The following is a 26,179-nucleotide window of genomic DNA, read 5'->3' as shown; positions in this document are numbered from 1 at the left end:
GGGGTGGAGCCTCGCCTAGCCCCGCCTACCAGGGGCGCGGCCGGGGCAGGGAGCGTCCATGCAGCCGGCCTGGGGCGGCACGGTTATTCTTCCCGAACGCCGCAGTTGCGTTACAGGTCTTAGTTACGGACCAGGTCCGACCCTGACGTACGAAGGATAAGTGTAGATGGAGAGAGCAGCTCTCCCAGGAAAAAACAAGAAACCACGGCAGTTGCGGATGGTTTCGGAGGAGGGCGAGCACAAGGAAACAAACTGCCCAGACTGCCAGAAGGCAGCTTTGAGGACGCCACGTGAAATAACGTCCACAAACAGTTATTGCGTTGCTTGCTGGTACACTTAAATGAATTTTAAATATTCAAAGATTGAATTCATATTCTTAGATGTGCTGCATACAGATAGCATGTTCCACACGTAGTCATGTATATGCGAATTTGTTCCGCGTGCGTGTTATTTTTGTGATTACTCCGTTGCTTCTGCTTCGTAATTCCGTAAAACGCATCAAGTACTTCAAATTACGTTGCACTTTCACGTTGTAACAACAACATGGTTAATTTCCTCATGTAATCAGTTGTAATACTTGTCTGCTTTTAAACTCGCAAAGCAGATTACCACCCCAAAGCAGCACACGGCTATTTGAATTCGGAATTACTAAACAACTTCTGCCAGCGCAAACAAGAAGCGTTAATTTAGCGGTTATCGCTCTTGCGGGCGAGATTTAGGCCCCGTTTACTTCAGCAGCCGAGCTTCCCACGCCCGGCAGCGGCAAAGTGCCACATGTACCGGCAGGACTGCAACGGAACAGGCTCCTTTTCCCCGCCCCGCCCCTCAGGGGAACCTCACCGGCAACGCCAAACGCCCTCCGACCCGCCGGCCGAGCTGCCCGCACGCCGCCTCCCGCTCCACCACGTCACTCGAAAGCGGGCTGCGGCGCGGCTGCTCTGAACCCCGCTCCCAGCCCCCCTCTCCCTCCCCGTGTCTAGCTGCCGCCAACAGCCCGGCCCGGCCCTCCCGCGCAGGTAACCGGGCCCGACCCGGCCCGGCGGCCGCTCCCTCACACGCATTTACCGACGAACACCCCGAAAAAGCGCCCACGCGCCCCGCCGTCACTTCCCGCGCGTCGCTTTCCGCGCGAGCCCCTCTCCCGCGCGGCATTGTGGGAGGCCGGTAAACGGGTCGCCGGGGGAAGAAGATGGCGGCGCAGGGAAGGGGCCGGGTGAGCGGTGGCGGCTGCCGTAAGGAGGACCGGGGGTCGGGCCGTCCAGAGTCGGAGCTGCTGCTGCACCCAGAGCTGCTCTCGGAGGAGTTCCTGTTGCTCACCCTGGAGCAGGTGCGCCCGGCTGCCGCCGGGGAGCGGCTCGGCCCCGCGGCGGCACATCAAGCGGGGTGGGGGGGTGTGGCGCCTGTCCCGCCCGGCGGCGAGGGACGCCTCCCGGACCTGCGGCCTTGCTTGTCTCGTTCCCCCTCTGCGTTAGACCTGCCCTATTTATTTCTCCGCTTCACCCTGCAGGGAAGCTCCTACCCCCATCACCTGCACTGGAAGTTTTCTCCCAGACACCCTGCGGCTTCCCGTCTTTGTACCGCCCTTAACGGGTGTGCAAGAAGCGTTCAGGAAACAACAAACAAAACCCAAGTCGGTACTCTTGTCGGCTAGGTGCTTGCTTAGAGAAGGCCTGTAGGATAGCCCTGTGTTTGCATAGGAGCTGTGTTTGAACATTGTAGCTGCTAAAGAGTAATTTATCTAAAGCAGCGTGTCTGTTACACATGTGTTTGCATGCAGTAAAAATTATTAGTGGAATCTATCTTTGTTAAATTTGCCATGTCCATACCCAGTGAATTAAGGAAATGCATCCCACATAATCAGACAAGGTAATGCTTAAGTATGCATAAAAATGAGTTTGAGTTATAAACACTTTTGGACCATATGAAGCTTCAGTTGCTGTGATTTGTAATGCTTGTTACTGCCTTGCCTGAAAATTTTAGGTGCGTGAAACAACAGTAATTGCAGTTTTAGGTTTGTGTGTGAGCTCGCTGAATTTTTTTATGCTTTTGTCTGTGTAATTTTATGTGAACAAAGATGACACACGTGGGTTTTTAGGCCCACATCAGAAGTCATGAATTGTTGCCAAAACCAGTCGTGGCAGGGACTTGACCTAGTTTCAGTGACCTAGTTTGTAGGAAGTTAGTGGGGTCTTTTCTCTTTTAATAAATTTGACAGGAGGTACCAAGAAAATTTGTTTTCACAACCCTATGCATGATCAGAAAGAAAACTGATGTTTGGTTGTAACTGGCAGTTACTAGAAATCTCCTTTTGCAACTTTTTGAGAACTAGGGAAGGATGTATGGCTCTGCACCTGTAAGTTTGAACTGTGTTATGTTCTAGTTGCCTGTTTTTTAAAGGTGTGAAGAAGAACTCTGATACAGTAGTTAGATTTAGGGTTTAAGAGTGCATGAAAACATCAGTCATCATCAGCAGTATGTCTAGCATACCTTTTCCCTTTTTTTGCTATTTTTATTGGGGAAAAAATGCAGAGTTTTGGGTAGGGAGAGGCTGCAGGGTTGACGTGTGTGGGTGAAGGTGATGAAATGCCCAGTACTGGTTGCAGCTGGATCCAGCTGTCTGACACAGCCCATCACACACCAGCATTTCAAGCAGAGGAGTTTACAGCAGCTGTGCTCTAATGCACTTAATAAAGAGTGGCAGACACCAGCGTCAGGAGACACAAAAGGATGTATAGGAAGAGGCACATGAGGAGATATCTGAAGAAATGTGTTTGCAGGTAGTGGAAAAAGAAACCACTGTGCACTGACCCAAACATCCTGCATATCCCCTTGCCTCACTGAAGGGAGAGACTGAGTGTAATCCACACTTCTGCGGACAAGGAAAGTTGTCAGTAGGAAGGCATGAGGCCAGGCTAAAACAATAAGTTTAATTGACTCAGGGCAGTTCATGACCTCTCCACACTGGTCACCCCTGTAGCCACCTCACTTCTGAAACCCTGGCATTTATGCCCAATACGCTACCTTAAAGTGGTTTTTGGAAAAAAAAAATGCCATTAGGATGCTTTTGCTTTGAACTTGTCATAATACTCTTCTTTTTTTCTGTTCCCCGCAGAAAAATATACTAGTTGAGAAGGATGTAAAGATGGACAAAGATGGTCTCACTGATCTCTATATTCAACATGCCATTCCCCTTCCTCAGCGTGACTTACCAAAGAGTAGATGGGGGAAAATGATGGAAAAGAAAAGACAGCAAAATGAATTTAACAGTAATAATAAAAGGTAATTTAACTTTTATTGGGCTAGACTTGGAGAATTTAGGACAATGAGTTTAGTTTAATCTTAGTTTTCTTGATTAATGAAACTTGTACAGCTTTGGGGCGTTGTTACAGTTTACAGAGAATGCCGAATCACCTCTCCTGTATCAGAAGTGTTAGATGCTACTGCTGCACTAATAGGAAAAAGGGGAAGATAGTCTTTTTTTGTCATCCAAATGTTATTAATGGTAACTAGCTTAAAGTGCTTATTGTAGAATCATAGAAGGGTTTGGGTTGGAAGGATCTTTCAAGGTCCAACCCCCCTGCCATGACCAGGGATATCTTCAACTAGATCAGGTTGCTCAGGGCCCCGTCCAGCCTGACCTTGAATGTTTCCAAGAATGGGACAAGTACCACCTCTCTGGACATCCTGTTCCAGGTTCTCACCAGCCTCACTGTAAAAAAATCATCCTTCTATCAAGTCTGAATCTGCCCTCTTTTACTTTAAAACCATTACCCTTTGTCCTATCACAACAGGCCCTGCTTGTCACCATCTTTCCTGTAGGTCCCCTTTAAGTACTGGATAGCCACTGTAAGGTCTCCCCATGCCTTCTCTTCTCTAGGCTCAGTAACCCCAACTCTCTCAGCCTGTCCTCACAGGGGAGGTGCTCCACCCCTCTGATCATGTTTGTGGCTCTCCTCTGGACCTGCTTGAGCAGGTCCATGTCCTTACGCTGGGGGCCCCAGAGCTGGAAACAGTACTCCAGGTGGGGGTCTCATGAGAGCAGAGTAGAGGGGGAGAATCCCCTCCCTCCCTCAGCCTGCTGCCCACACTTCTCTCGATGAAGCCCAGGACGTGGTCGGCTTTCTGGGCTGTGAGTGTGCATTGCTGCATCATGTCCACCTTTTCATCCACCAGTACCCCCAAGTCCTTCTGTGCAGAGCTGCTTTCAATCCCTTCGTGCCCCAGCCTGTATTGGTACCAGGTTATTGGTACATTTCAAGGTTCTTTATAATGAAGAAGAATTAATTATTTTTTGTTTCACCATATAATTGTTAAATAATAATCATATTTACAGTGTTTAAGAGAAGTTCCTAAAGCATGTTTAATTATGCTTGTTCCCTGGACAGGCTTGGTCTACTCTAGAGTCAGGGGTGTATGCTGCAGCAGCTTTGTGTGTCCAATTCAAAACTAACATCTGCTTTCTGAAAGAAACATTCTGCTGTGTTTTCAAAATCCTTCTCTTTGTATTTGATCAGAAAGCAAAATCTTCCTCAGAAGTTTATTTTACTGAATCACTTCTCCTCCCAACCTTCCCCCTGCCCAAGATTTTGTCTTTGATATATGGTGTGCAATTGGTGGCATTCTGATTTAGCTTCAGCAGTAAATCCTAAAGTGGATAGAAATTCTTGTTATAGTTTTGCGGTATTACAGCTTTTTGATTTCATGAATGTGTTTTAGCTTTACTGAGGTTTCTAACTAGAAAGAGCTAAACAAATTCTGTCGAGTGATTTTTTTGTTTTGTTTTGTTAATTTTTAAAAAATTTAGCAGGGGCTAGAACACTGTATTTTCTTATATCAGTTCTGTTTTTTTTCCATGTGCATAAAAGGTTATAGTACCTCTGTTTACAACTTGCAACTTGATGAAAGCATGAGTGTTTGGATAATAAGAAACTGTTGGTGTGACGAAATAGGTGTAGAAGAATTTTTTATCAAAGAAATAAAGATAGCAGGCTGGATGTCTTTGAGAGAATGAGGCAATGTTATTTTTTCAATGAGAGAATGGCTTCTTACAGAGTTTATATGTAGAATAAGTTTAGATGCTCTTATTTTGCTATACTAAAATTCAGTAATGGTTAAACCTATGTAGTATTTGCTGGGAAAATAGTAAGTAAAGAGAGATATTTTTAATCTGCCAATCTCCTTGCTCTGAGCATTTAACAAGAGGCTTTGCCCTTTGCTCTGTTGTTAGACAGTTTTAAGATTTTTCAGCAGTTACTGTTTTTGCTTGTATTAAATCTTTTATACTTGAAAAAATGCTGGCAAAATACTGTCTAGAAAAGTTAATCTTTTACTGCTAGTATTACTAACCTCAGAGAAGTGGGAAAAATAGACTTTCAACACTTCTCAGTAAGTAAAAGTTGCACAGGGAACACTTCAGTTTTAGTATATTGATGGAAATAGTGAAGGGAATTCAATCATCTTTTGGATATTAAGATATTACACTTTTCTTCACAGTTATGTACACCACTTAAGCAGAACTTGCACGATGCCATTGTGCAGAGGAAGAAGTAGAACTTGGAGTTCCTGTTTTTAAAAACAAACCAAAATTCTTAGGTATTGTGAGGCTCTAAGTTATGTGCAAGTCAGAGATGGGAACTAAGTGTGCTGTTCAGTTTAGAGGTCAGATAGACTGATTGATTGTATGAACAAGAGTAGTTTTCTGACAAGTTCCTTTGTGGAAAGCACAGCTCTACAACAGGTGCTGGAATTAATATGAGCCTTGGAGACTTGATCAGCACAGCTCAGTGTGTTTGCCTGCCTCTAGTAGTTACAGTTAGGAGGTAAAAACACCTTGAAATTTTAAAGTCAGTGTTGAATATCATGTTTAGTTTTACAGCTTGTGATTGATGGCATGTCCTAAAAGACTTGCTGTATATCAGCTGAGCTGCAGTAAGGTGTTATACCTCAATAATGCAATCAAATATCACAGATCACAGGTGTCACAGATGATGGTTTATACATCTTATTACTGAATATTAGAACTTGCAAACAATCATACCAAATAGAAACAAATGCAGTCTATCCAACTTCAAACATTTCAGAAAGTATTTGTGTTCAGGGACAGTTAATTTTGTAGCTCTGTAAGATAATCTTGCCTGCTGGAAGAAGGAGACTGGTATGATTCTCAAAATGTATATGTAGTTTCTGAAGTGTCATCAAATTTGAAGACTCACCTACAAACTCTGTCTCCAGGAGCACTGTGGCTGTGCATGCTCAGTGCTGTGGCCTTGGTAGAGCTCACCATTTCTCCTTACTCACCTGAGAGGCTGCTTTGACATCCTCTGAGAGCTGCTAATACACCGATAGTGTTGAGTTCTGTGTAAAACATGGTACTTCTGGCCAGTTTCAGACTTTCACAGTAGAGGTGAATCTTTGGTAACATGCAAATATTAGGGATAATAAGGGGGTGGGAGCTAAACCCTACTGTTTTCCCTGGTTTTAGGGTCCTACCTTAAGTACAAGGCTAAGCTAGACAAGAATAGGAGCATTTTTCATTAAATGGTCCTCATAATCGGGAGTTGTTCAGAGGACATCCCAACTACATGAGTAATCATGTGAAACAGTTGAAACTCAGATTGCTCATGTAGAGAAGCTTTTGCTTCCTCTAGTAAATCTTGTATTCTTTACCATGTGCTACAAAGTAACCAGCAGGATTAGAGCATGCCCTCCATCCAGCCCCGCCCAAAGGGTGGCTAGAATGTTTGTCTAGGATGTAGGAGCTGCTCTTTGAAATGTAGGTTTCACAGAGTGTCCTGCAGGAGGGGACACAATCCCAAAATGGTGCTTTGCAACTCTTAGGTAGTGTCACTGTCCTCTCTCAGAAGAGTGCTGGCTAACGTGAGTCCTACTCTGAAACTTTTCACTGCCAGTGCTTTATATAATGAAAGTGAATGTCACACCCAAGGCTCTGTGTTCTGTCAGCCATTTATCTAAAAATTAGATGTGACAGTTCTTGACAGTACAGCATCCAGATTTCTTTTGGAACTGTCCTAAAGTGTTTCTCTGGGAATGTTATCTGTATTGTAGCATGTGGTCATTTGTACAAAGTGCTACAATTCTAAAATTTAGTTTAGAATAGATAACAATCCTCTTAGAATTGCAGTTAGTTCCTGACTTGCCAGTCTTTACCAAGCTGACTTTAGAAAAAAACTCCATAGGAAAAGCAAACTTATTATGTTAAGGAAGGTAACTGCAAAAAGTATAAAATCTTTTCTTTCACATAGTTTGTAAACTAGCTTTCCAAAAAAGGCTGCTGGGGAATGTGTTGCTTGTCAGGAGTGTTGAATAAATTCTGAATAAAGCCAAAGTGAGCAAAAAGTATCATGTTTTTATTTTTGAAGTGTGTGTCAGCTTTTTAGGATTTACCAGTGTATTTATACTCCTTAATTTAATGGATGTGTTAAATACTAGTGTTGTTTCAGTAGTATTTAGCTGAAATAACATGACTGGCCAAACACCCCTGGTCTTGGAAGCTAATCTCATTTTGTAGAAGCTCTCCTAGAAACCGCATCTACTGTAGATATAAGCCAAAGAGTTGTGTCTGATCTCTTGAGAAACAAGTCCCAAATGTATTGAAGATTTCTCATTGTCTCTGTTGTTTCTGGGAACCTGATGAATAGAAAAAGCAGAGGATTATGTGACATAAGTTGTGAACAGATAATGATGTAGAAGCAAAACTGAATGAGAGCTGAACTTTCTCTTGCTCTGTGAGCTCTTAAATTTTGATTCCTTTATTTTGTTTTAAGAAACCTCCAGTCTTGATGTAAATTGTGCAAGTGATGTATAATTTCTTTATATGTGAGGTTCAGCAGCAGCTACTACTCTGATGATGTTCCAAGTTGAAAGAATCGAGTCTCTGCTTGAGGCTTATTTTGAAGTCCATTGAGACCTAACATTATAGTTCTAGCCTAACAATATTGTCAAATTTATTAATTAAAAATTAATATAATTGTTGAAAACCCTATAGTTCAACTTTTATTCCTCTGTTTAATGTTAGGTGGTTAAACAGTAAGTGTATACCAAAATTCTAAACAAGGATCAAATAATTTAATGGTGGTTTGGGTTTCCTGTTTGTTAAATCTGCACTTTCTAAACACTTTGTCATTCTTGAGCAATGCTTTTTTAAAACTCCAAATTCATGTAGAGTGAGCTATGACAACTTTGTTCTTTATTTTTGGACAGTCACGATGTTTTATGATACTACAGTTTTGATATTAGTTTGATAGTATTCCTTTTTCATGAATCATTTGTTACTAAATTGGCTGGCTCTGGCTACATGTAGGCTTAAAGGCACAAACTATTAAAAAAAAGTAATTAAATCAGCTTAGGGTTCCTGTTCAAAGACAGCTTATTTCAAAAACAGGTATGCTTTTTTTGCTTAATGTTTTTGTTCCTTGTCTAACAGTATTTTAGACTATTCTAACATTATGATTTTGAATAAGAGTAGAAACAGGGAGATTTAGAAGCATTGGAATATTAGATGCTGTTCATGTAGGTATGGTGGCACACGCTTTCTCAAATATTTACCTTTTGAGGTGCTTAACAACTATTATCTCTTCAGTTACTCTGGGGTAGCTACAGTGTTATAAGCGTACGGTCTTTGGTTGTACAACTGTCATCGTCTGACTAGAAAGTTCCTCACACAACCCTTTTTGCTGAAAAACACTGTTCCTCACACAATCCCCTGCCCCCTCCCCCTTTATATTTTGGAAGCAATTTCTGTGCTAAGTTTGGAGCAGCTAAGGGTTTAAGGTTAATACTTGGGGATATATTTTTAAGCAAGGTTAAATTCAGTTTCACTACTGATGTCTTGGATATGCTATTTTTGGATCATTTAGCTTATGTTTCTGAGAATTTTATAATGTTTTACTTTCAGTGTTACAACGGTGGAAGGTTTAAGGAAACGACCATTAATTGTATTTGATGGCAATTCAACAAGTACAAGCATAAAGGTGAAGAAGACAGAGAATGGAGCTGCTGATCGCCTAAAACCTCCTCCAGCTGGAAGCGCCACCAACACTGTTAGAAGATTATCAGTTCCTTCAAATGCCTCAACATACATTTCAGCCTCCAGTTTATCAGAGGACGCTAAGTTGGGAATGGGGAGCAATGAGGCTAAGCAGAACAATATTTCAAAGACTAACAGCAGTGTGTTGGCTAGTCTGAAGGTGTACCCTTTGTCTCCAGTAGCAGGAACTACTGTTGTGAAATTAAAGAGAGCTGTTCCAAAAGAAGAATCTGATTTGCCGGTATGTATGTTCAGTATCTTGTTTTGCAGCTTTTTTTTTTAAATAGAAACTTTCAGGAGGTAGACCTTTTAAGAGTTTTCAGGATTATTTTATTCTGGAGTAATAGCAGAGTCTTTATTCAGAAACAGGCAAAAGAATAGCTAGTTTAGGAAAGATTAGAAGGAAAAAAATTGAGTCCTTTGTACTTGTCCATGTGAAACTTCTGTGTGAGAGAGAGGCATCTTTGTAGAAAACATGCATGTAATTTTAAAATGAGCAAGTAGGTAGTACTTAAGGTGGTGCTGGTAGCAGTCAAATAAAACAAACAAAAGAATCCTACCGGTCAGCCTGAAAGAACAGGTGTTGCAGAACAACATGAACAGCCTTAAAGATAGGACAAGTGGTCTGTTTCTTGTAGTAGAGAAAAAAAAAAAAGAATAATATTTGTAACAATCACACTTGAATGGTTGAGTAGGACAAGCTTTCATTTGTCAAAGTGAAGAAAGAAATGTTACAGGAACTGAAGTGAGATGCTGAGAGCTGTAGAATATATCCTTAGAGGAAGAACGCCATCTGTTTGAAATCTCACATAGGAATTGGCAAGCTAGAGGAAGGAACTGGATGTGAAAATCTGGACAGCTGCCTAGATTGTGAGTCTGAGTGAGAAGCCATGACAACAAACCATAATAGTTGAAGTGAGAGGCCAAAGGTCAAGTGCTCGTTTTGAGCCATGGTGATCTTAATCAGGAACATGGGCTTCCATAAGATGATGAGAAAGACACACTGAGATCTTGAACAGAAGGGTGCTGTTCTCAAGTAGAAGGCTGATGATTGAGCTGCTAAGGTAAATAAGTTACCTTCCATCTGCAAGTTAGATTCAGCTGCAAACAAATTTTCTGTAGAGAAGAGAACTGCATTACAGATGGGGGCAGAATGAGGCTGGTGAGCTGAAGTGATGAGAGAATTGCTAAGGCAGTATATATGAATTCAGCAGGGCATATCTTTAAAAGTGTAGGAAATAGTGCTGATTGTAGCTGCCAGTTGGGGAGAAAGGTAGAACAGTGGTTATTTCTGCAAAGGTTTGATTAGTCTTCATGGGCTTGTCAGTGATCAAGGAGCAATGGGCCATCTCCTCTTTAAAACGTGCCATGAGGTATGGGTAAGTGTTATATTTCTGTCATATTCCTTCATGATACAAATGAAGGAATTTTCACATTTGCACTGGAATATGGGAATATCTGGAATAAGTCTGGGCTTCAGAGGAATAGAAATAACCTGTTCACAGTTGAACTGCAGGGGTAGCTTTAGATAGCAGTGAGCAATTACATTGATGAAAATTTTCCCAGGACACCAGACCTAACTTCTGCTTTTTCAATATTGCCTTCATGAAATGCTATTAATCTCTTTTTTTAAAAATCCTTTTGTGCAAGAATACAGGTAATATCCTTGCTGCCTGGATTGGTAGGTTCCACCAGACATCTGTTAAACACAAGCACCTAAGCACATGGCTGTTCTGAAAGACAGCTTTAGCAACTTTTACAAGAGTCATGGCTGAGGGCTTGAATCAAATTTATGCTGGTGAGGTGTGTTTCCTACTGCCTGTATTACTAACTTATTTTAGTATTTAGAACTCTTCAAAGTATCGGTCAGATGTGAACCTGCAGAGCATCTGAAACTTCTTTGGTATACACCGCAGAGCTTCTTTAATTTAAATGTTTTGTAGACACAGTGATAAACACTTTTAAGTGACACTGTATAACTGACACGCAGAAGTTATGACCTCTGATACTTGACTTTCTACCTTAGCCACAGTTTATGTTGTTCAAGTTAAGACAGGTTCAGTTCAGTTGTGCCTTGGTTGTTGTTGGTCAGACACGTTTGAAGTTAGGCAAGTGTGTTGTATGGGTGTTACTTTACTGTCTAATTAAAGATTATCGTATTGAATAATAAGTGGTGCAGCCAGGAAGAACCAGTATACTTGACAGATGGCTGTACAGTATAAAGCCTGATATATTTTTAGTATAATGACAGTGATGACAATTGCCTTTTCAAGCAAGCGACTCTTCTTTGACTTTCAAGAAAATCTGAAGTTCTTGTGCTGAATAGCACAGAACTATCCCTCTGATCTTTGGATCTAATTTCCTTAAACCTTCCAGCTGTTGCAATCCACAGGATTGCTGTAAATAAAATAACACCGAAATTCTTAAGAAGAGAGATCTCTAGATTGTGCTCCCCAAACCAGCGTGTTGCAAAATGTTCTGGAAATCTCATATACCTGTCTTTTCTCTGCTTGTGTGAACTATTAAAGCTCTAATTTCTCAGATAATTTTTTCTTATTTTAGATGGTGAAAGGTAATTATTTCAACACTTCAATCTGCCATTGTTTTACTTTGGGATTGCTTGATTTTTTTCTGGTTTCTTGAGGTGGGACTTGAAAAATGAGTTCATCTGAGACACTGGCAATTGTTTTGCTTTTTATACAAGTCATTACAAAGGAAGACCAACTTTTCCATCTCTTTTTTCTAATGTTTTTACTATTTGACAAAACAAAGTTGGTTTCCTAGTTGTATGGTTTTTTTCTTATACAATCCAGTTTCAACATGTATTTTAAGAAGGCTGTCTGAAATAACTTTAGAAGTATGTTTTGAAACTCCAATATGTACCCGTTTCTCAGCTGCCTAATTTAAGATATTTTTGCATAACTAATTGTAGGATTAAGAAAAACCAATAGGCATGTATGATTTGCAGGTAGTTAAATTCAGTGGCTTTATTTTTCTTTAGAGAAGTTCTGTGATATTTAACTTTGTCCACAAGATGGCAATAGAAAGCTGTTGTAGTAGCATATAGCTGAATACTACAATAGCCAGTACTAGATTTGAATATGGCAGGTTAATTACTAACTCCTACTTGCACAGCATATCTAGGAATACTTATATATTTTCTTTATTTCAGAATGACCTAAAGCCTACGGAAGCAAAGAAGAAAATCCAGCATGTTACATGGCCATGAAACAGCTAATGGTGCTTGAAACATAAATGTTACTTCCATATTTTCAATCAGATAAGTCATATTTAAACAGTTTAAGTACACTTCTTTTTAAACCTTACAGGGATTCAGATTGCTGTGAAGTTTTAACAAGTTTAAAAGATCCCTGTTGTAAAGCTGGAGTCATTATCACCAGTCACCTTAAGAGTGTCTACTCATGTACACCAGATAATTCATTACTTCTTTAAAAGGTGGTAATATTACAATATAGTAAACCCCCCTCTTAGTTTTCAAGATTATTATAGTTCATCTACTGCATGTCACTATGATTCACACATATAAATATTTTTTTTTGTTTCAGTAAGAATCAGTTGTGTTTCACTTCTGGTTAAATAGTTAAAATAGCTATTGCGATTCAGAGTGATTCCAAGAGATTTTTTGGTTTTAAAAAGATAATTAATTTAGATAAGAAAACTGACCATTCTGCTGATAAGATAGTCTGAGACAAAATCTTTTCCTTTTTGTTGCACAGGAGTGTAGAATTTACAGTGCAAGTTAGGTTGGTGATAAGAGGTGAACTATTTTAACAGCGTTACTTCAAATTGAAGTTTCTCTTACTGACATGTGAAATATGAAATGTGCAGATGGAAGTATGCCATTAGACTGTTTGATATAAATCTTTGAGAGGAAGTAGTGAATGGATTAGTGCCATGTTCTCTTAGATACATAGGCATATTTTATACATGCATAAGTGTAAAAATGTGCTGATGTAGCAAATTTACTTGTTTTCCTGGTTAGTTATGTTTATAGAATATGGGGAAAACCTGTGGAATGCAGGCCAGTGCTTTCTGAGGTAACTATTGGAAAGGGACAGGGACATGAAGACAAAGAAGTACCTTAAGAGCATTAGTGTATGTAGTTAAAAAAAAAAAAAAAAAAAAAAACAAAAACCCCAAAAAAACTTTTTTTCCCTTCCATTGATAATTTTAGATGGATATTGTTTTTCTGTGAAACTTGGTGTTTCATCTGGACTATTGGTAGTCCCTTATAAGGCAGAAATCCACTTAAGTTGATGGAAACATTTTTCTGAAATCTCAGTGGCTCAGGGTGAAGCCAATTTAGATCCATTTTAGATATGGATGGTAAACAATAATTATGCTCTCAGACTTAATAAACAAAAAAAGAATCAACTTCTAAATCCTCTTAGTTAACTCACTAAAAGAAGCTGTCAGTAGTGATCTGAAAGCTTGTTTACGTTTTTAACATTGGTTAATATCGAAACCAAAAACTATAGCTGAATTCATTACTGACAGAAATTCTCCATTCACTGATAGGACATAAAAGGCACTTCCTGAATGATGTAAAATGGTAAGAATGTGTTTTGAAATACTGTGCTGTTTCCCTTTTACTAAACACTTGTGCAGTTTTTGTACTTGAGTACAGCAAACTTTAATGTAATGTACATTTTGTATGTAAAGAGTTGTCTTTTAAGTAGCCTTATCCTATTTAAATAAAGTCAATTAAAAGCAAACAAAATAGTGCTGACTTGTTTTTGTGATGTAATTAAACTTGTTCACTTTATACGGTTATATTTCAGTGGACTCCAAGTGATTAGAACTTAAGAAGAAGCTTACAGGGTAAAAAGCTCAGTAGCTACTTTGGAGTTTTAGCAGTGGTTAGTGTCATGTGAAGTGCTGGTCCTTACACTAGTGTAACAGTCTGGTAGGAGTTCTGTTTTGTGGGTGGCTTCTTGGCAGTGGTTTAGAACCAAGGCTATATTTTGTTGTAGTTTCAGTTGCTAGGAGCACGTGTGTGCTGGTACGTGTTAAGGAGTGATATGCAGAACTGTACTGGAATGATAGCATGATGCTGCTACTGCATGGTAACAGTCTTGTTTTCAAGTTGGGATGCTTTCCAGACTTGTCATGTTTCACCTGCCTTTCCCCAAAGCTGGGACCATTTTGCCATCTGTTGTAGCGTGTGGGGGGCAAGGTGCAAGCCATACTGCTCTTAGTACCTTCCACTACCCACTTAGCTAATAGTAATCCTTCTCTCACCAAAGTACTCGAGCAGAGCTGCAGTGTGCTGGGGGATTGCCAGACCCCAGAGGAGAGAGTGAGGTGCTTGCCTTTTTTTGACAGGTGTGGATATAAGAGGGATTTTTATGGCTATTCTTCACTACAGCCTTCATCATAGAATGAAGTCACCATAGGCTAGAATTTAGTCATTGAGTGAAATGAGATTAGCATGGTGTGCACTTCAAAAATGTCAGCCAGCCACATTCTTCAAATGGTGTACAGTAAACCAAATCTGATCTGATGCATCTGTTTGGCTTGTTGAATTAATGAGACGAATGACCTGTGAGCACTTTACACTTGGTATAAAAAGAAACAAATTCAAGAGTGGTGGCAGGAACTAGGACCAAACTCCTTATCCAGTTACACACAAAATAAGTATATTCCTAATTCTTCTTCCCACATCAGAAGATTCCTGTTGAAAGTGTGACATATTACTTTCCTCCTTTTGCTGTATACAACTGAATTCCACCTGGAAGGTATACTGGGATCATACATTGCATAACATGGCCATATTTCTTGAAGTTTGCTTTGGTAAGAGAGTTACCTTCCTTTGGATTGTTTCCTCTTGATTTTATTATCCTGCCATCATGCTGTTGCTGACAGTTGCCTTTGCAGCAGACATGTAGCAGAAATTGTTCTAGAGCTAAGGGTATTGCGTATTGCAATATAGAACAAAATTAAAGCGTGCCCTAGTATGGTAGTTAAACTTCTGACTTTTGCAAAGATAAATGTCTTCTGAGTTGTCTTGACCTCCTTGCTTGCTGAGAAGAAAAATAGTTTGGGTTTGAGTTTAGAGCCTATAAACGTATTTTTATTAACTGCAGTCAGTTGGGTATTTTCACACGGTCCAGTTTTAGAGATAATTTCCCCAATGATTTCAGTTAGTTAGGAGACTTATGTTGTATCAGCAGGGCCTATCAGAGGATTGTCTAAACTCCACAGTTTCATGATGATTGGTTGCAAAAAGGGTTGTGTTTGTATGGCTCTTACATTGTTTCTTCGGACTGTGAAAGCATTTTATTTGTAAATATCTGATACATAAATACAGTTAAACCACAATCACAATTTTGTTTTAAATGATTTTATTTTGAAAAATACAATGTGCAGTGTAATGTCAACTAACTGTAATACTGACACTGTCAATCAGAACTTGTACTTCACACAATGATCAGCTAGTCATGCAATAAAATATGTACCTGTTAGGAAGCACTCCCACTTCAACTGTTTTATCATTATCTCTTTATGGCACGGCACAAATCCTTGTACACTGAAACACCCTCTACGTTCGCAGTCTTTCTACACACCTGACAGCACACACTAGTCACATAGCTTAAGAGCACTGAGGCGAGACCACAGCCTTACTGAAATTGAATGGTGTTTGCCATTGATTTCAGCAGGCTGAGGGTTTCACCCTGAATATCCATCTATGAACATATTGTGCGTGGCCATTGTAATCCTTGAACTATATCACTTGCTTGTAACTGGAATATTTAGTGGAAGGAAAAAAAAAAAACACAACAAAAAGAGTATGCTCTGTCAATGACACCCAAGTGGTTTTACATCTCAGGTTCTGCATTAGTTTTGGTTAGCCGTAGAAATCTTAAACACCAACACTGCTACTAGAGATTTTAAAGTTTTTTTTTCCCTCCGGATTTGGAGAGTTTGAAGAAAAAGATTGAGTAATGTTAATAGTACAGCGAAATACAGAGTGGCAAAGCTAGTTTTGAACATCTGTGTATTTCAGACTATATATTGCAAGCACGGCTTTACTCCCCTCTCCCCACCTGTTATTTTGAGCTTTAAATATCCTTCCCACATTCAGGGCAAAGGATGTCATCCCTTTCCGTGAGGAAGCCGCGACCCACTAATGAGAGGGAGCACTTCTTACAGTTAAAGCAATCATTATGCCACTGCCGTTCTTCAAAGGAGATGTACTTGGTTCCTCCGAGTCCTGTTTGAAAACCAAAAGCATTCTGTTACAAGAAAAGAATAGCACATCAGTCATCAGGTGATGCTATTGCAGACTCCCCCCATGGATTGCTATGGAGATCCAATATCCAGTAGTGAAAAAATGCCGTTGTGACAAATCTATTTGTTGCTGTGTTAATTTTGCCACCCTTACTCTGTAGCAAGTTATATTTCCATCCTCAAATCGTTCTGTTGCTTTCAGCTAAGTTGGTGAACTAGGCTGTTATCACTGGTGATAATGGCAGAAATTAACTTTCAAGGTACGGCACTACAATATACAGCAGAAGAAAAGGAAAGCAACTGCCCCTGAACAGAAGTCTGATAGTTTTTTACAGAATGATTTACAGTGTCTGAGTAAGTTAATTTTGTTTTGTAAAAATTCATTTTAGATCATTAAAAAAGAAGTTTGACAGGTTGTGTCATGACTTTGAATCATAGCTTTGAAGGAAGTGTGCCTTAAGAAAAGAAGCAGGTTAGTAAACTGCAAAAAGCATTCAAGATTTTGAGGCTATGGAGGTTATCATAAGGGGTATTGAAGTTGTACAGGAAAAAGAGAGAAAAGGAACAAATGTCTCTTAGTAGTAGTTATCTCTTGCTTAACCTCAGAAGTGACAAGCAATTTGAACATGATGCATTGGAATGACTAGCTGGAAGTCAGTGGAAAGACTTAGTTGGGCATATCTTCTACCTGATGAGACGGTTTTTTGTTTTGTTTTCCCTTTAGTAGCACATTTTGAAAAAAAACAGCATATGGTAGAGAGACTGCAATATTCAAGAGAGAAATGCCTCTTTCCCATGAACAGAAAATAGTACCTGTGGTGTTATGCACTGACTTTTCTAGGAGCTATGGAGTCAGGTGTATATTAGTGAGAGACGGGCACAAGGGCAGAGCAGTAACAAGAGAAAATGATCCAGATATAACTCAGATTTGCAGCCTTATACTGTATGGATGATGCTGTTAAGTGCTGATTACTTCACAGAAGATATTTTTATGCAAAGTGTTTCATAGTAAAGCTCTAAGCCATCACTTCTTTAAATACTTTTGCATTGGAAAGCCTTGTGATTTCTCAGTTGCTGTCCTGAAAAGTCAGGGAAGAAATGTGCTGTGCTACAGCATCAGGTATAAGCCAGTTAGACACTTTTCTGTTGGTGAAGGGACTGTTGTTGTTGGGGCCAGTGATGCCTCTCATGAACCAAGTGAAGTGGTGTACAGAATATGCATATCCTACTACATGCATAGCTCTGTTACTCTGTGTCTACCATGTTCTATGAAAATCAGGTGAAAAGGAGGAAAATTCAATTTAAGGACCTCTTCCATTTCTTTTTGTTAGGCACTTGAAAGGCATCATAAGTAGTTAATTTCACACATCTTTATATAGTGTCGAGTTTCTCAAGTTATTCAGTATGAATTATTGAACTATTTTGAATATTAGAAGCAGTTCATTAAAAAAAAACCCCAAAATTTAAAGGCACCGGCCGTGAGAGACCTACCACTGATTGGGTTTGTGCATCCAGCACATTTTTTGGCATAGAGGTTGCAGAAGCAGCTCAGGCAATATGCGAACTCATCCCTGGAGGTGAAGCGTTGACCAGACAACTGCTTCTTGCATCCAGTACAAACGAAGCACTCCTTATGCCATGGCTGCTCCCGGTAAGTAACGCCTCCTGTAGTGATAGCCTGTTTTATGGAAAGTAAGACAGAAGGTGTTTTCTTGAGGGTGGCATGTTTGTATCTTGATTTGGTAGAGAGAAAGGGGGTTGAGGTTTTTGTGGGGGGAAGGAGGGAAAGAAGGCTTAACAGCAGTGAAGTCATCATTCTGGCTAGAGTTGACCTTGAAAAAATAATGCAAGTGATTTATTGTAATTTCCTAATTTATACAAAGAAGACCAATGCTGAAAGTACTTCTATTTTGTATATATTGTATTAACTTACTCTCAATTGTCCTCTTGGTTTGTAAAGCTAGTCTTTGTATGCTGCTCTTTATATGCATGCACTAGGATGCGTCTCATCTCCTTCACCTGTCCCATTCTTCGTGGTGAAGGAACTACCTTACATGTTTCAACCTCCCTGTTACTTTCCTTGGCAAAGAATGTTTTAATTCAAATTTTAGATGAAGTCTTTGCTTTCTGCTTCTCTGGACTTGTTTGTTTTAAGGTTGTTTTGTTTTGTTTTTTTTCTCTCTTATAACAAGTTGTTGCCTACAAAAGCAGCTCTCCTGATGCTAGACAAACTGAACTTTTTTTATCCTTTAAGTATTCCTAAGAAGGCTGTAAAACTGGACAGTTTTAATTTTTCTTCCTTTCTTCCCTAAAGGGAGATTCCCTGAGAATCAGGCTTGTGTGTGATCATGCTACCTAATATGTGATTAATCTATGTCTTTGCCTCTTTCTCAAGTATTTTTGAGCCTCTTCTCAAATGTGGTTAAAATTGGACACTAGACAGTTTTTGAGATACAAAACTCCTAGAAGCTTCAGAAAATTGATGGATAGATAGGAGGTAGTGGAGGTAATTAGGTATACTCTAGTCAAAGGCTGAAAGAACAACTGAGCCTTTACCTGTTTTGTTTTGCCTGTGCAGCAGCAAAGATGCAGTCATTTCTGCCCAGCTTGTATGTCTGACCAGACTGAGGTTTGCTTGACTAGAAGGGCAAACAAGCAGGTAGCACCCATGAAAGAAAGTGTGTAGTGTGGGCATAGGTGGTGGCTGGAAGTATGCAGAGGGTACAGGGAGACAAAGAGGAAACAGTGGCAGTGGGAAAGTGTGAAAAGCTATAGTTTTGATTGTCTTTGCCTATGCATATATCTGTAGGAAACTGGGCTTTCTTAGTTCCATAAGTGATGAGACAATTCTTTTTAGGAAAGAATTCCAAAATTCTTATCAGTGTCTGTGTACAGAATTTAAGCAATTCGCAAATAAAAGGCCCTTAGCCTAGAAAGTTGTACTTCTAAGCACACTGATTTATTTCATGAACAGAATTTGCTCTGTGTAAAGCTTCTCTCTCTGTCTTGAATTTTATTAGAATAATAAAAAATGATCAGTGTTAGCTCATCTTCCTTGCAGTTGAAATGTTTAACTATATGGTATATTTTGGGTTGTACTGGAATGAGGTTATTCCACTACAGAGTTTTTATGTTGTTTTGTTTTGTTTTTAAAAATGTGTTCTCTGTATGCTTTCAATGCAAAGGAATCTTCAACCCTGAGCAAAGGAATTCTCATTGTAGTAAATTCTGTGCCTGGTGCAGGATGGGAACTGAAATCATATAATCTCTTAAAATCAGTTGATTCTGAATCTTTTAATGCGCATAGAAAAATAAGATCTTCTACCTACTTGGACGTAAAATGGGATTGAGTTCAATCCTTTCGGTTTTAGGCAAGTAAAATAAGAGCACTACCTTCTTGCACTGGACGCACTGCATGGCAAACTGCTTTTCATAGCAGGGTACGCAAAAGTTTTGATTGTCCTTAGGGATGAAACTCTTTGTCCCAATAGGCTGTTGGCAACGGTAGCAGATAAAGCAGGTCTCGTGCCAGCTGTTGCCCTTGTATTCCATCTTCCGAGTACCTGTAATGAGACCAGAGCATCAGCTGAACTTCTGGCTGAGACAGATGCAATTTGTAGCTCTTGTTTGCCTGACAGCTGTCTGTCAGCCATTAAGCCGTGCAGCTGTGAGCTAGAAGCTATTTCATGTTCCTACCAGCTTTGCATGCTATTGGGTACCATTTTAAGTTTTTGGAGAGAGAGTGGTGGTTCTCCTATAAAGAAGAGAAAAAATTACTGCTGATTATCAAGACTTAGGACACCGTTTTTGTAGTATTATTAGAACTAATAATAAATTCTAATGCACAGGAAGATTCTGGAGAATTGGTGAGACATCCATAAAAGCTGCTGTTAGTGCTGAGTGAAGGTAAGGCCATTGCTTGTTAAAGGTTGACTTTGTTCGTTCCAAGTCCCTTTTGTTTCTTTTTTAGACAGCTGCGAGATACCTGGTTAATTCCTGGCAAGCTGCTTGCCTCCCTTTCCCAATAAATTATAGTCACTGTCTGAGACAGAGGATTATTTCATATCTGCTCTGGGGCTTTATTCCTGTCTTCGTTGAGGTCCACAGTAAATTTGCAATGGTTTTCATCTCTGCAACACCTACACTAAATGTTTTCCTGTCTCTTGATACTTTCAATAAGAAAGAAGCTTTCTGTCTGTCTTCTGTTGTATTTAAACTGTAGTTGCAACGTGAAAGGAAGAAAAATCTTTTAAACAATCCTTTACTGAGAAGCAGAAAAATGGTATGGTAGTTAGGAGCTGAATGAAGTTTTAGGGTATGGGTACTGTACTTTGCAGATTCAGTCCACTGTATGACAGGTGGACTCAGCCCTTCCAGGAAATTGGAGATGCCCTATTATATGGACAAATTTCTTTGCACGCTATGTAATTTCCTATATACCAGTCTGAGTCAGAATATTTGATACTGGCCAGAAAGGAAGAAGAAACAAATGGTGCTTCTACAGTTCTGCATTACTTTTGAAGCCTGTAGCAGCAAACATGATGTCAAGTGCTTGGAAGACTGACAAGCTGATTGTGTTGGCTCATGATGAACCACCACATTAACTCCTTTGAGGCTAACTCTCACCACCCCCATTTCTGCAGGGTGAAGTTTTACCGTTTGTCCCTCCTAAGCATTAATTCCTCTTTGTTTACTAGTTGCATGTTTTTCTTCTTTTTTTTTTTTTTTCAGTCACATTAAATTCTGCCCAAAGTTTTTTTTTTAATAGAATTGACTTGCAAGGAGTGTAGTAAATTAACTGTTAATTATCTTTCTGCCTGATGCCTACATGCTTGAATATTTCTTATCCATTTGATTATTAATGGACACCTTTTAAGAATTATGCACTCTCTGTGCTGGTAACTTTCTATATCATACCAAGGAGCAAATAAATCAGGCCTTGAAGGAATGATGTTCTGGAAAAGGGAGATGTTGATAATTTTTTTTAATACTCTAGATTTTTATTTTCACATTTTTAGCTGTTCTTGCTTTGGGATTGTGTTGTCACTGGAACTCAAGGCAAGGGGAGCCCTTTTTGTTAGCTGCTGGACTGAAGTCAGTGGGAGTTTAGTTTGCAGCAGGACTGAAAGATCAAGCTTGTAATTACTTTAGTACTTAACAGGCATGTCATGATAATGCTGCATTAAATCTAAATTGTACATTTAGTGGAGCAAAGGAAAGGGCAAGTGTAGCATTAACAGTCTGCATAAAGGGTATCCAGCCACTTGCTGGTTCTTTCAAAATAAATTATGCTTCAGTTGGTGATCATAGTGCTCTGGTGTAGCTCCTGTACTAATATGGTGTGCTGTGTAGGTAAAAAAATACATGCTGGGTGTACTGCTCTCGGAATGTGGTAACATCATGGCATCTTGAATAAGCGACCTGTTGATGGTTGTAGAGCTTCATAAAAATTGATTTCTTCTGTTTCAGATTATAAGAAGGGATTATGTGTGTTGCTGAATCCAGCCTCCATTACTACTTATCAATCTATAGCTGGCATAATAGGCAAAAAGAGATCCATTCGGTAAATAAGCTCACTGGTCATGGGTGTGAATTTGATGAACAGTCTTAAAAATATATACATATAGGTAGTTTCAGCTTTAAAACTAGTACTGTCCCCAAAGTTGTGAGTTGTTAATGCTCTATTAGTAAAGACAGGTGCACATAGAATAATAGAAGGAGATGCCTGAACTCCATCATGAATAGATAGAGCCATCTGCTTTTAAATGTCATTGTTGTTTCCATTTGTATGTCCCATTTCATCATCAAGCCCTCATTTTTACACCTTAGGTGCACAGCGTTGTGGTTTTCAGCTTTTGTCTAATATATGACCACTGTCAGAACCAGCCAAGGAAAAATTTTACTGGAAAAAGTGACTAGTAATCATTATGGAGCACGTACATGGATTCTTCAAATTGCCTTTTAATATTTTATTTCTGGACCAATATTCCTTCCACATTAAGCCCTCAAATCATCACAGAATGCTCTTGCATTGACACGAGCAGATGAGGTTTTAGCAATCTATTACTATAATCTCATGTTTCATGTTGAAAAAGAAAATAGCTCTTTCCTGTTTCTTCATACCTTTGTGCTCAAGAAAGACCTTGGAGGCACTTTGACCAATTTTTCATTTTTATGGTAGAAGTTAAATTTATAGTAATTACATAAAAAAGCTAAATTGTGAATTAAGCTGTTAAATTTGCAAGCTGCTTCTGATCTTCAAGCAGTGGAAGCCAATCAAGACAGAGTACTGAGTTGGGATTGGACAGAAAGATCAATTTTAGTTGTCCAGCCATCAAAAGCCTTTTCATGAATACTGCTGTAGAAAATTATAAATTTCAATAAAAATGCTAAATGGAATAAATACTAATTTTCAAGAGTGATCTGCTTCATGTGCATAACAGTTCTATCATGATCCATTATGAAAATTATGTGGAAATGACTTAGAATGCACCATCAACTGTGTTTTACAAATTTCACCATGACTTAGCAGAGATAGTCAAGAGAAAATGTTTGTCACAAATGTTGCTGAGTTTTGGCTTGATATTTAGCATAATCTTTTCTTAGTCTGAAAAGTGAGCATCCTAACCTGGCATAATAGTCTTCTTGCACTCATTACATTTGGAAGAGTATTCGTTGGAGTAGCAATCAGTACAAAGTAGATGTTCTTCTTTTGCAGCAAAAGGTTTGTCCACCAATGAATTCTTGCACTGGAAGCAGTGGAAGCAGGTTTCATGCCAGTGGCGGTCCTTGTAAGAGAGATCCTGTAGAAATCCAAAACCACAGAGTAAGCAGAATGAATAATTTGCACAACTGAAGTGAACTCAGTGAAGGCAAACATGTCAAATTTGAACCACGGCCAGGAGCTGAGGATAATTTGCACAACTCAAGAAAACAAAATGTTCTGATGAAGGTGAACTATGATAACGAAGAACAGTGTATGACAACTATTGACCCTTTTTCAGTTCAAGGTAACCTTCATTTTTTGTATGTGGCAGAGGAAGACCTAGTTCTATTTATGTATTTCCTTGAGAATAAAGCCCCATTTTTGAGTCAGATTAAAACTTTTTAACCTTACAGGTGTAACAGACTTCCCCTATTTGTCTTAGCTATTGCTGGTTTCTAGGTCATTTCATAGCTGTTTGCTTCTGGACAGAAACCTTTTTCCCAGTTACTTTCTGGTGTTTATTCAGTTCAACAAATTTACACCAAGGGGGGAACTGGTCTGATCTGTTTTTTTTTTTTTTTTCACTGCAACTAATTTTTACTCAGTCTTATGTTTTGGTTTACCTATGCTTCAGATGTGTATCAGGCTGGAAGAGAGGAGACCATGTTGTACCTGCAGCCAGTGATCCAGAACATTCTGGCCATGGGCACCTAACTATTTAAAATACTCCCCACAGTGGTACTTTTATTATTTAAAAAAATGGGTCCTTCTAAAACTTGTGACCTAAAGGGATGGATTGTACCTTTTAAAATTTAAATTAAGATGGTTTAATTACGTAACACTTGAACAGTGTCTTAGGACTTCAGACAAAATGAAGCTTAGATCATTACAAGAAAAGGTGTCTACCCCAAAATATATAGGCTTTGGTTTGAGGTGGGAGTGTGAGGGGCTCATATTGTCTTGAATAGGGAGTATAAAAATTTAGCAAAAATAACTCCTCAGGTTCTAGCTCAAGATCCACTGTGTATTAATTACAAGCACTGAATTAATCTAGTTATCTGAAGGAAAAGAATGAGTTGTAGACTATCACATTTTTTAATTGTGTAAATGGAAACATTACAAAGCGTTCAAACATAATCTGGCCTAAACTGCTCCATGTCAGTACAGTCACAGGTAACTCCCAAGTGTGCAATCTTAGCCCAGAGCAAACAAAAGATACTGTGGATTTAGGTTAACCTATAAAGTAAACCACGTTACACCTGCAGGAGCTTTATTCTCAGAAATAGCTAACAGGAAACACTGAAATAGTTTCACCTAGCTCAGCCGATATGTGATAACTTGTTAAACTATAGTAACTTCAGTCAGGATTTGACCGTGTAATTAAGAATTTTTGTGTGGGCATCTGTGCTACTCACCTAAATTTCTTAAATCACTGCGAGTAACAATTGGTACCCAATGTGTCTTTCATCTCTGAGATTGCACTCAGTGATAGAATGTCTAAGCCCCCTACTTTACAGCTTTCAGACAGTTCCTTATTCAGCTTGTCTATTCATTTCAGCTGACTCCTCTTGAAACAACACAAATTTCTGACTGTAAAATTTTAATCTTTTTTAATAGCAAAATGAAAAAAATATTATTTGGAAGTTCTTTACATTTTATTTCCTCTTTAAATTAAGTTGAATAGCCTAAATCTGATCTCAGAGGGGAATAATATTTTCAACAGAAAAATAATGACATACAGCTGTTCTCCAAAATATGAAATTTACCTGCTAGAAAGTAGAATGACAACAGATCAGTTTTTCTTTCTCTTGTAATAGGATGTATTAATCTTTTTTTTTTTTTTTTTCTTCCCCCTGCTTGCTGCCTTTCTCCTCTTTCTGCAATATTCTGAAACCTATTTTTAATCTCCAAAATTCATGTGCTGGTAGCTGCTTTTGTTCTGCCTTCTTTTAATCAATAAAATTATACTCTGGAGAAGGTGTGTGCCTTTTAGAAGAGAAGTAATGAAGACAAGGATTAGGTGTCAGTGATGAAAGGTTTGATCCTTAGGTCAGTTATGTTGGCAGCTTGTATAGACAGCTTGGTAGGTGAAAGTAGCAGATATTTCATGGCAAAGTGATGCGGTACAACTACAACCCAAAGTAACCAAGACACAGACTTAACTTGAATATTTTTAGCTGCCTTGGATGATTATAACTGATATTCCCATCAAATGTAGAGGGAGTCTAAGATGTCTGGCTTTGATATGCCTGCAGCAGAATATTAGACTGATGAAATGGGTATTGCTTTCTCTCTCTGAATCTGGCACTTCCGAAGCAAGGAAGTCCAAGGTACTGATGAAACCGTTTTTGCATCATGACTGTTGTTATGTCAGTGTAGTAAAGTCACTGAAAATGAGGTTTGGTCTACTTCAGTGTGTTGCATATCTAACTGGAGCCTTTGACTTGTACATAAACTGTGGCTGTATTAATCTGGAACAGATTTTACACTGGAGAAGTTGCATATGCAAAACTGACTTCAAGCTTGTCTGACTGCCATGCTGGTCCTCATGAAAGAGAATTAAGTTTACTCTAGGTTCTGCTAGCTGATTGTAACCCAAGTAAACCTGTTCCAGCAGAAGGTACAAGTGATATACAACTAATTCCTGTTTATGACATGAATTTCCAGGAAGAACTAATAAAATTACTATGGTGGACTCAGAACTGGAGTGTATCCTGAAAATAATTGAGGAGCATGACTTCTCACCTGCTTTATACAGCTCAAGGAAAATGGGTCCCTGGTGCAACGTATTTTAACTATAGCTTTTAATTCAGCCTCCTATGTTGACTAAAAGAAATACAGAGAATGACTCTTTGCCATCAGCCTGTACATCTATCTATGAAAATTGGCATCCACGTGCTCTTGTTAGATAAAGCACACATAAACACAGACAAGAGACTTGTTAGATAAAGCACAGATGAGACCAAAGAATTACCATAGATTGACATTTGATAAGTGAAATGGTGTTTACATACATATCTAGAGATGCATGCGCACAGATGCTCCTGGACATGGTCTGTCCTGTATTTCAGGACAGCTTCAGCTGTTTTGCAGCTGAAGTGCAGAGAGCACCAGAGCAGTTCTGAATGTGCTACTAGTGAAAAGAGAAGGGGAGGAGAGCAATGCCTGTGTCTGCA

General features: G+C 39.2%; 2 protein-coding genes across 3 annotated transcripts in view; one reads left to right on the top strand and one right to left on the bottom strand.

Moving 5' to 3' along the window:
• Nucleotides 1-1,147: 1,147 nt before the first annotated feature.
• C1H2orf49 (chromosome 1 C2orf49 homolog) lies at nt 1,148-13,203 on the top strand. The gene is made up of 4 exons (XM_026843508.1): nt 1,148-1,327; nt 3,113-3,279; nt 8,915-9,287; nt 12,219-13,203. Exons 1-4 carry the CDS (start codon nt 1,190-1,192, stop codon nt 12,273-12,275), a joined length of 735 nt encoding a protein of 244 aa, XP_026699309.1. The 5' UTR covers nt 1,148-1,189; the 3' UTR covers nt 12,276-13,203.
• A 2,196-nt stretch (nt 13,204-15,399) lies between these two features.
• The window catches only part of FHL2 (four and a half LIM domains 2), a 66,513-nt gene continuing 55,733 nt past the window's right edge, over nt 15,400-26,179 (bottom strand). For both annotated transcript variants that reach the window (XM_026843501.1, XM_026843492.1), the window contains exons 3-6: nt 22,926-23,100; nt 19,691-19,860; nt 17,789-17,975; nt 15,400-16,280 (exon numbers count right to left, since the gene is read on the bottom strand). In XM_026843501.1, the coding sequence (XP_026699302.1) occupies nt 16,129-16,280; nt 17,789-17,975; nt 19,691-19,860; nt 22,926-23,100 (684 nt within the window). In that variant the 3' untranslated portion in view covers nt 15,400-16,128. The remainder of the gene's footprint in view (nt 16,281-17,788; nt 17,976-19,690; nt 19,861-22,925; nt 23,101-26,179) is intronic.

This window comes from Athene cunicularia, assembly GCF_003259725.1.
Source record: "Athene cunicularia isolate RWA chromosome 1 unlocalized genomic scaffold, athCun1 chr1_part1, whole genome shotgun sequence".
NCBI lineage: Eukaryota > Metazoa > Chordata > Aves > Strigiformes > Strigidae > Athene > Athene cunicularia.
This window is presented reverse-complemented; position numbering and strand designations above follow the sequence as displayed.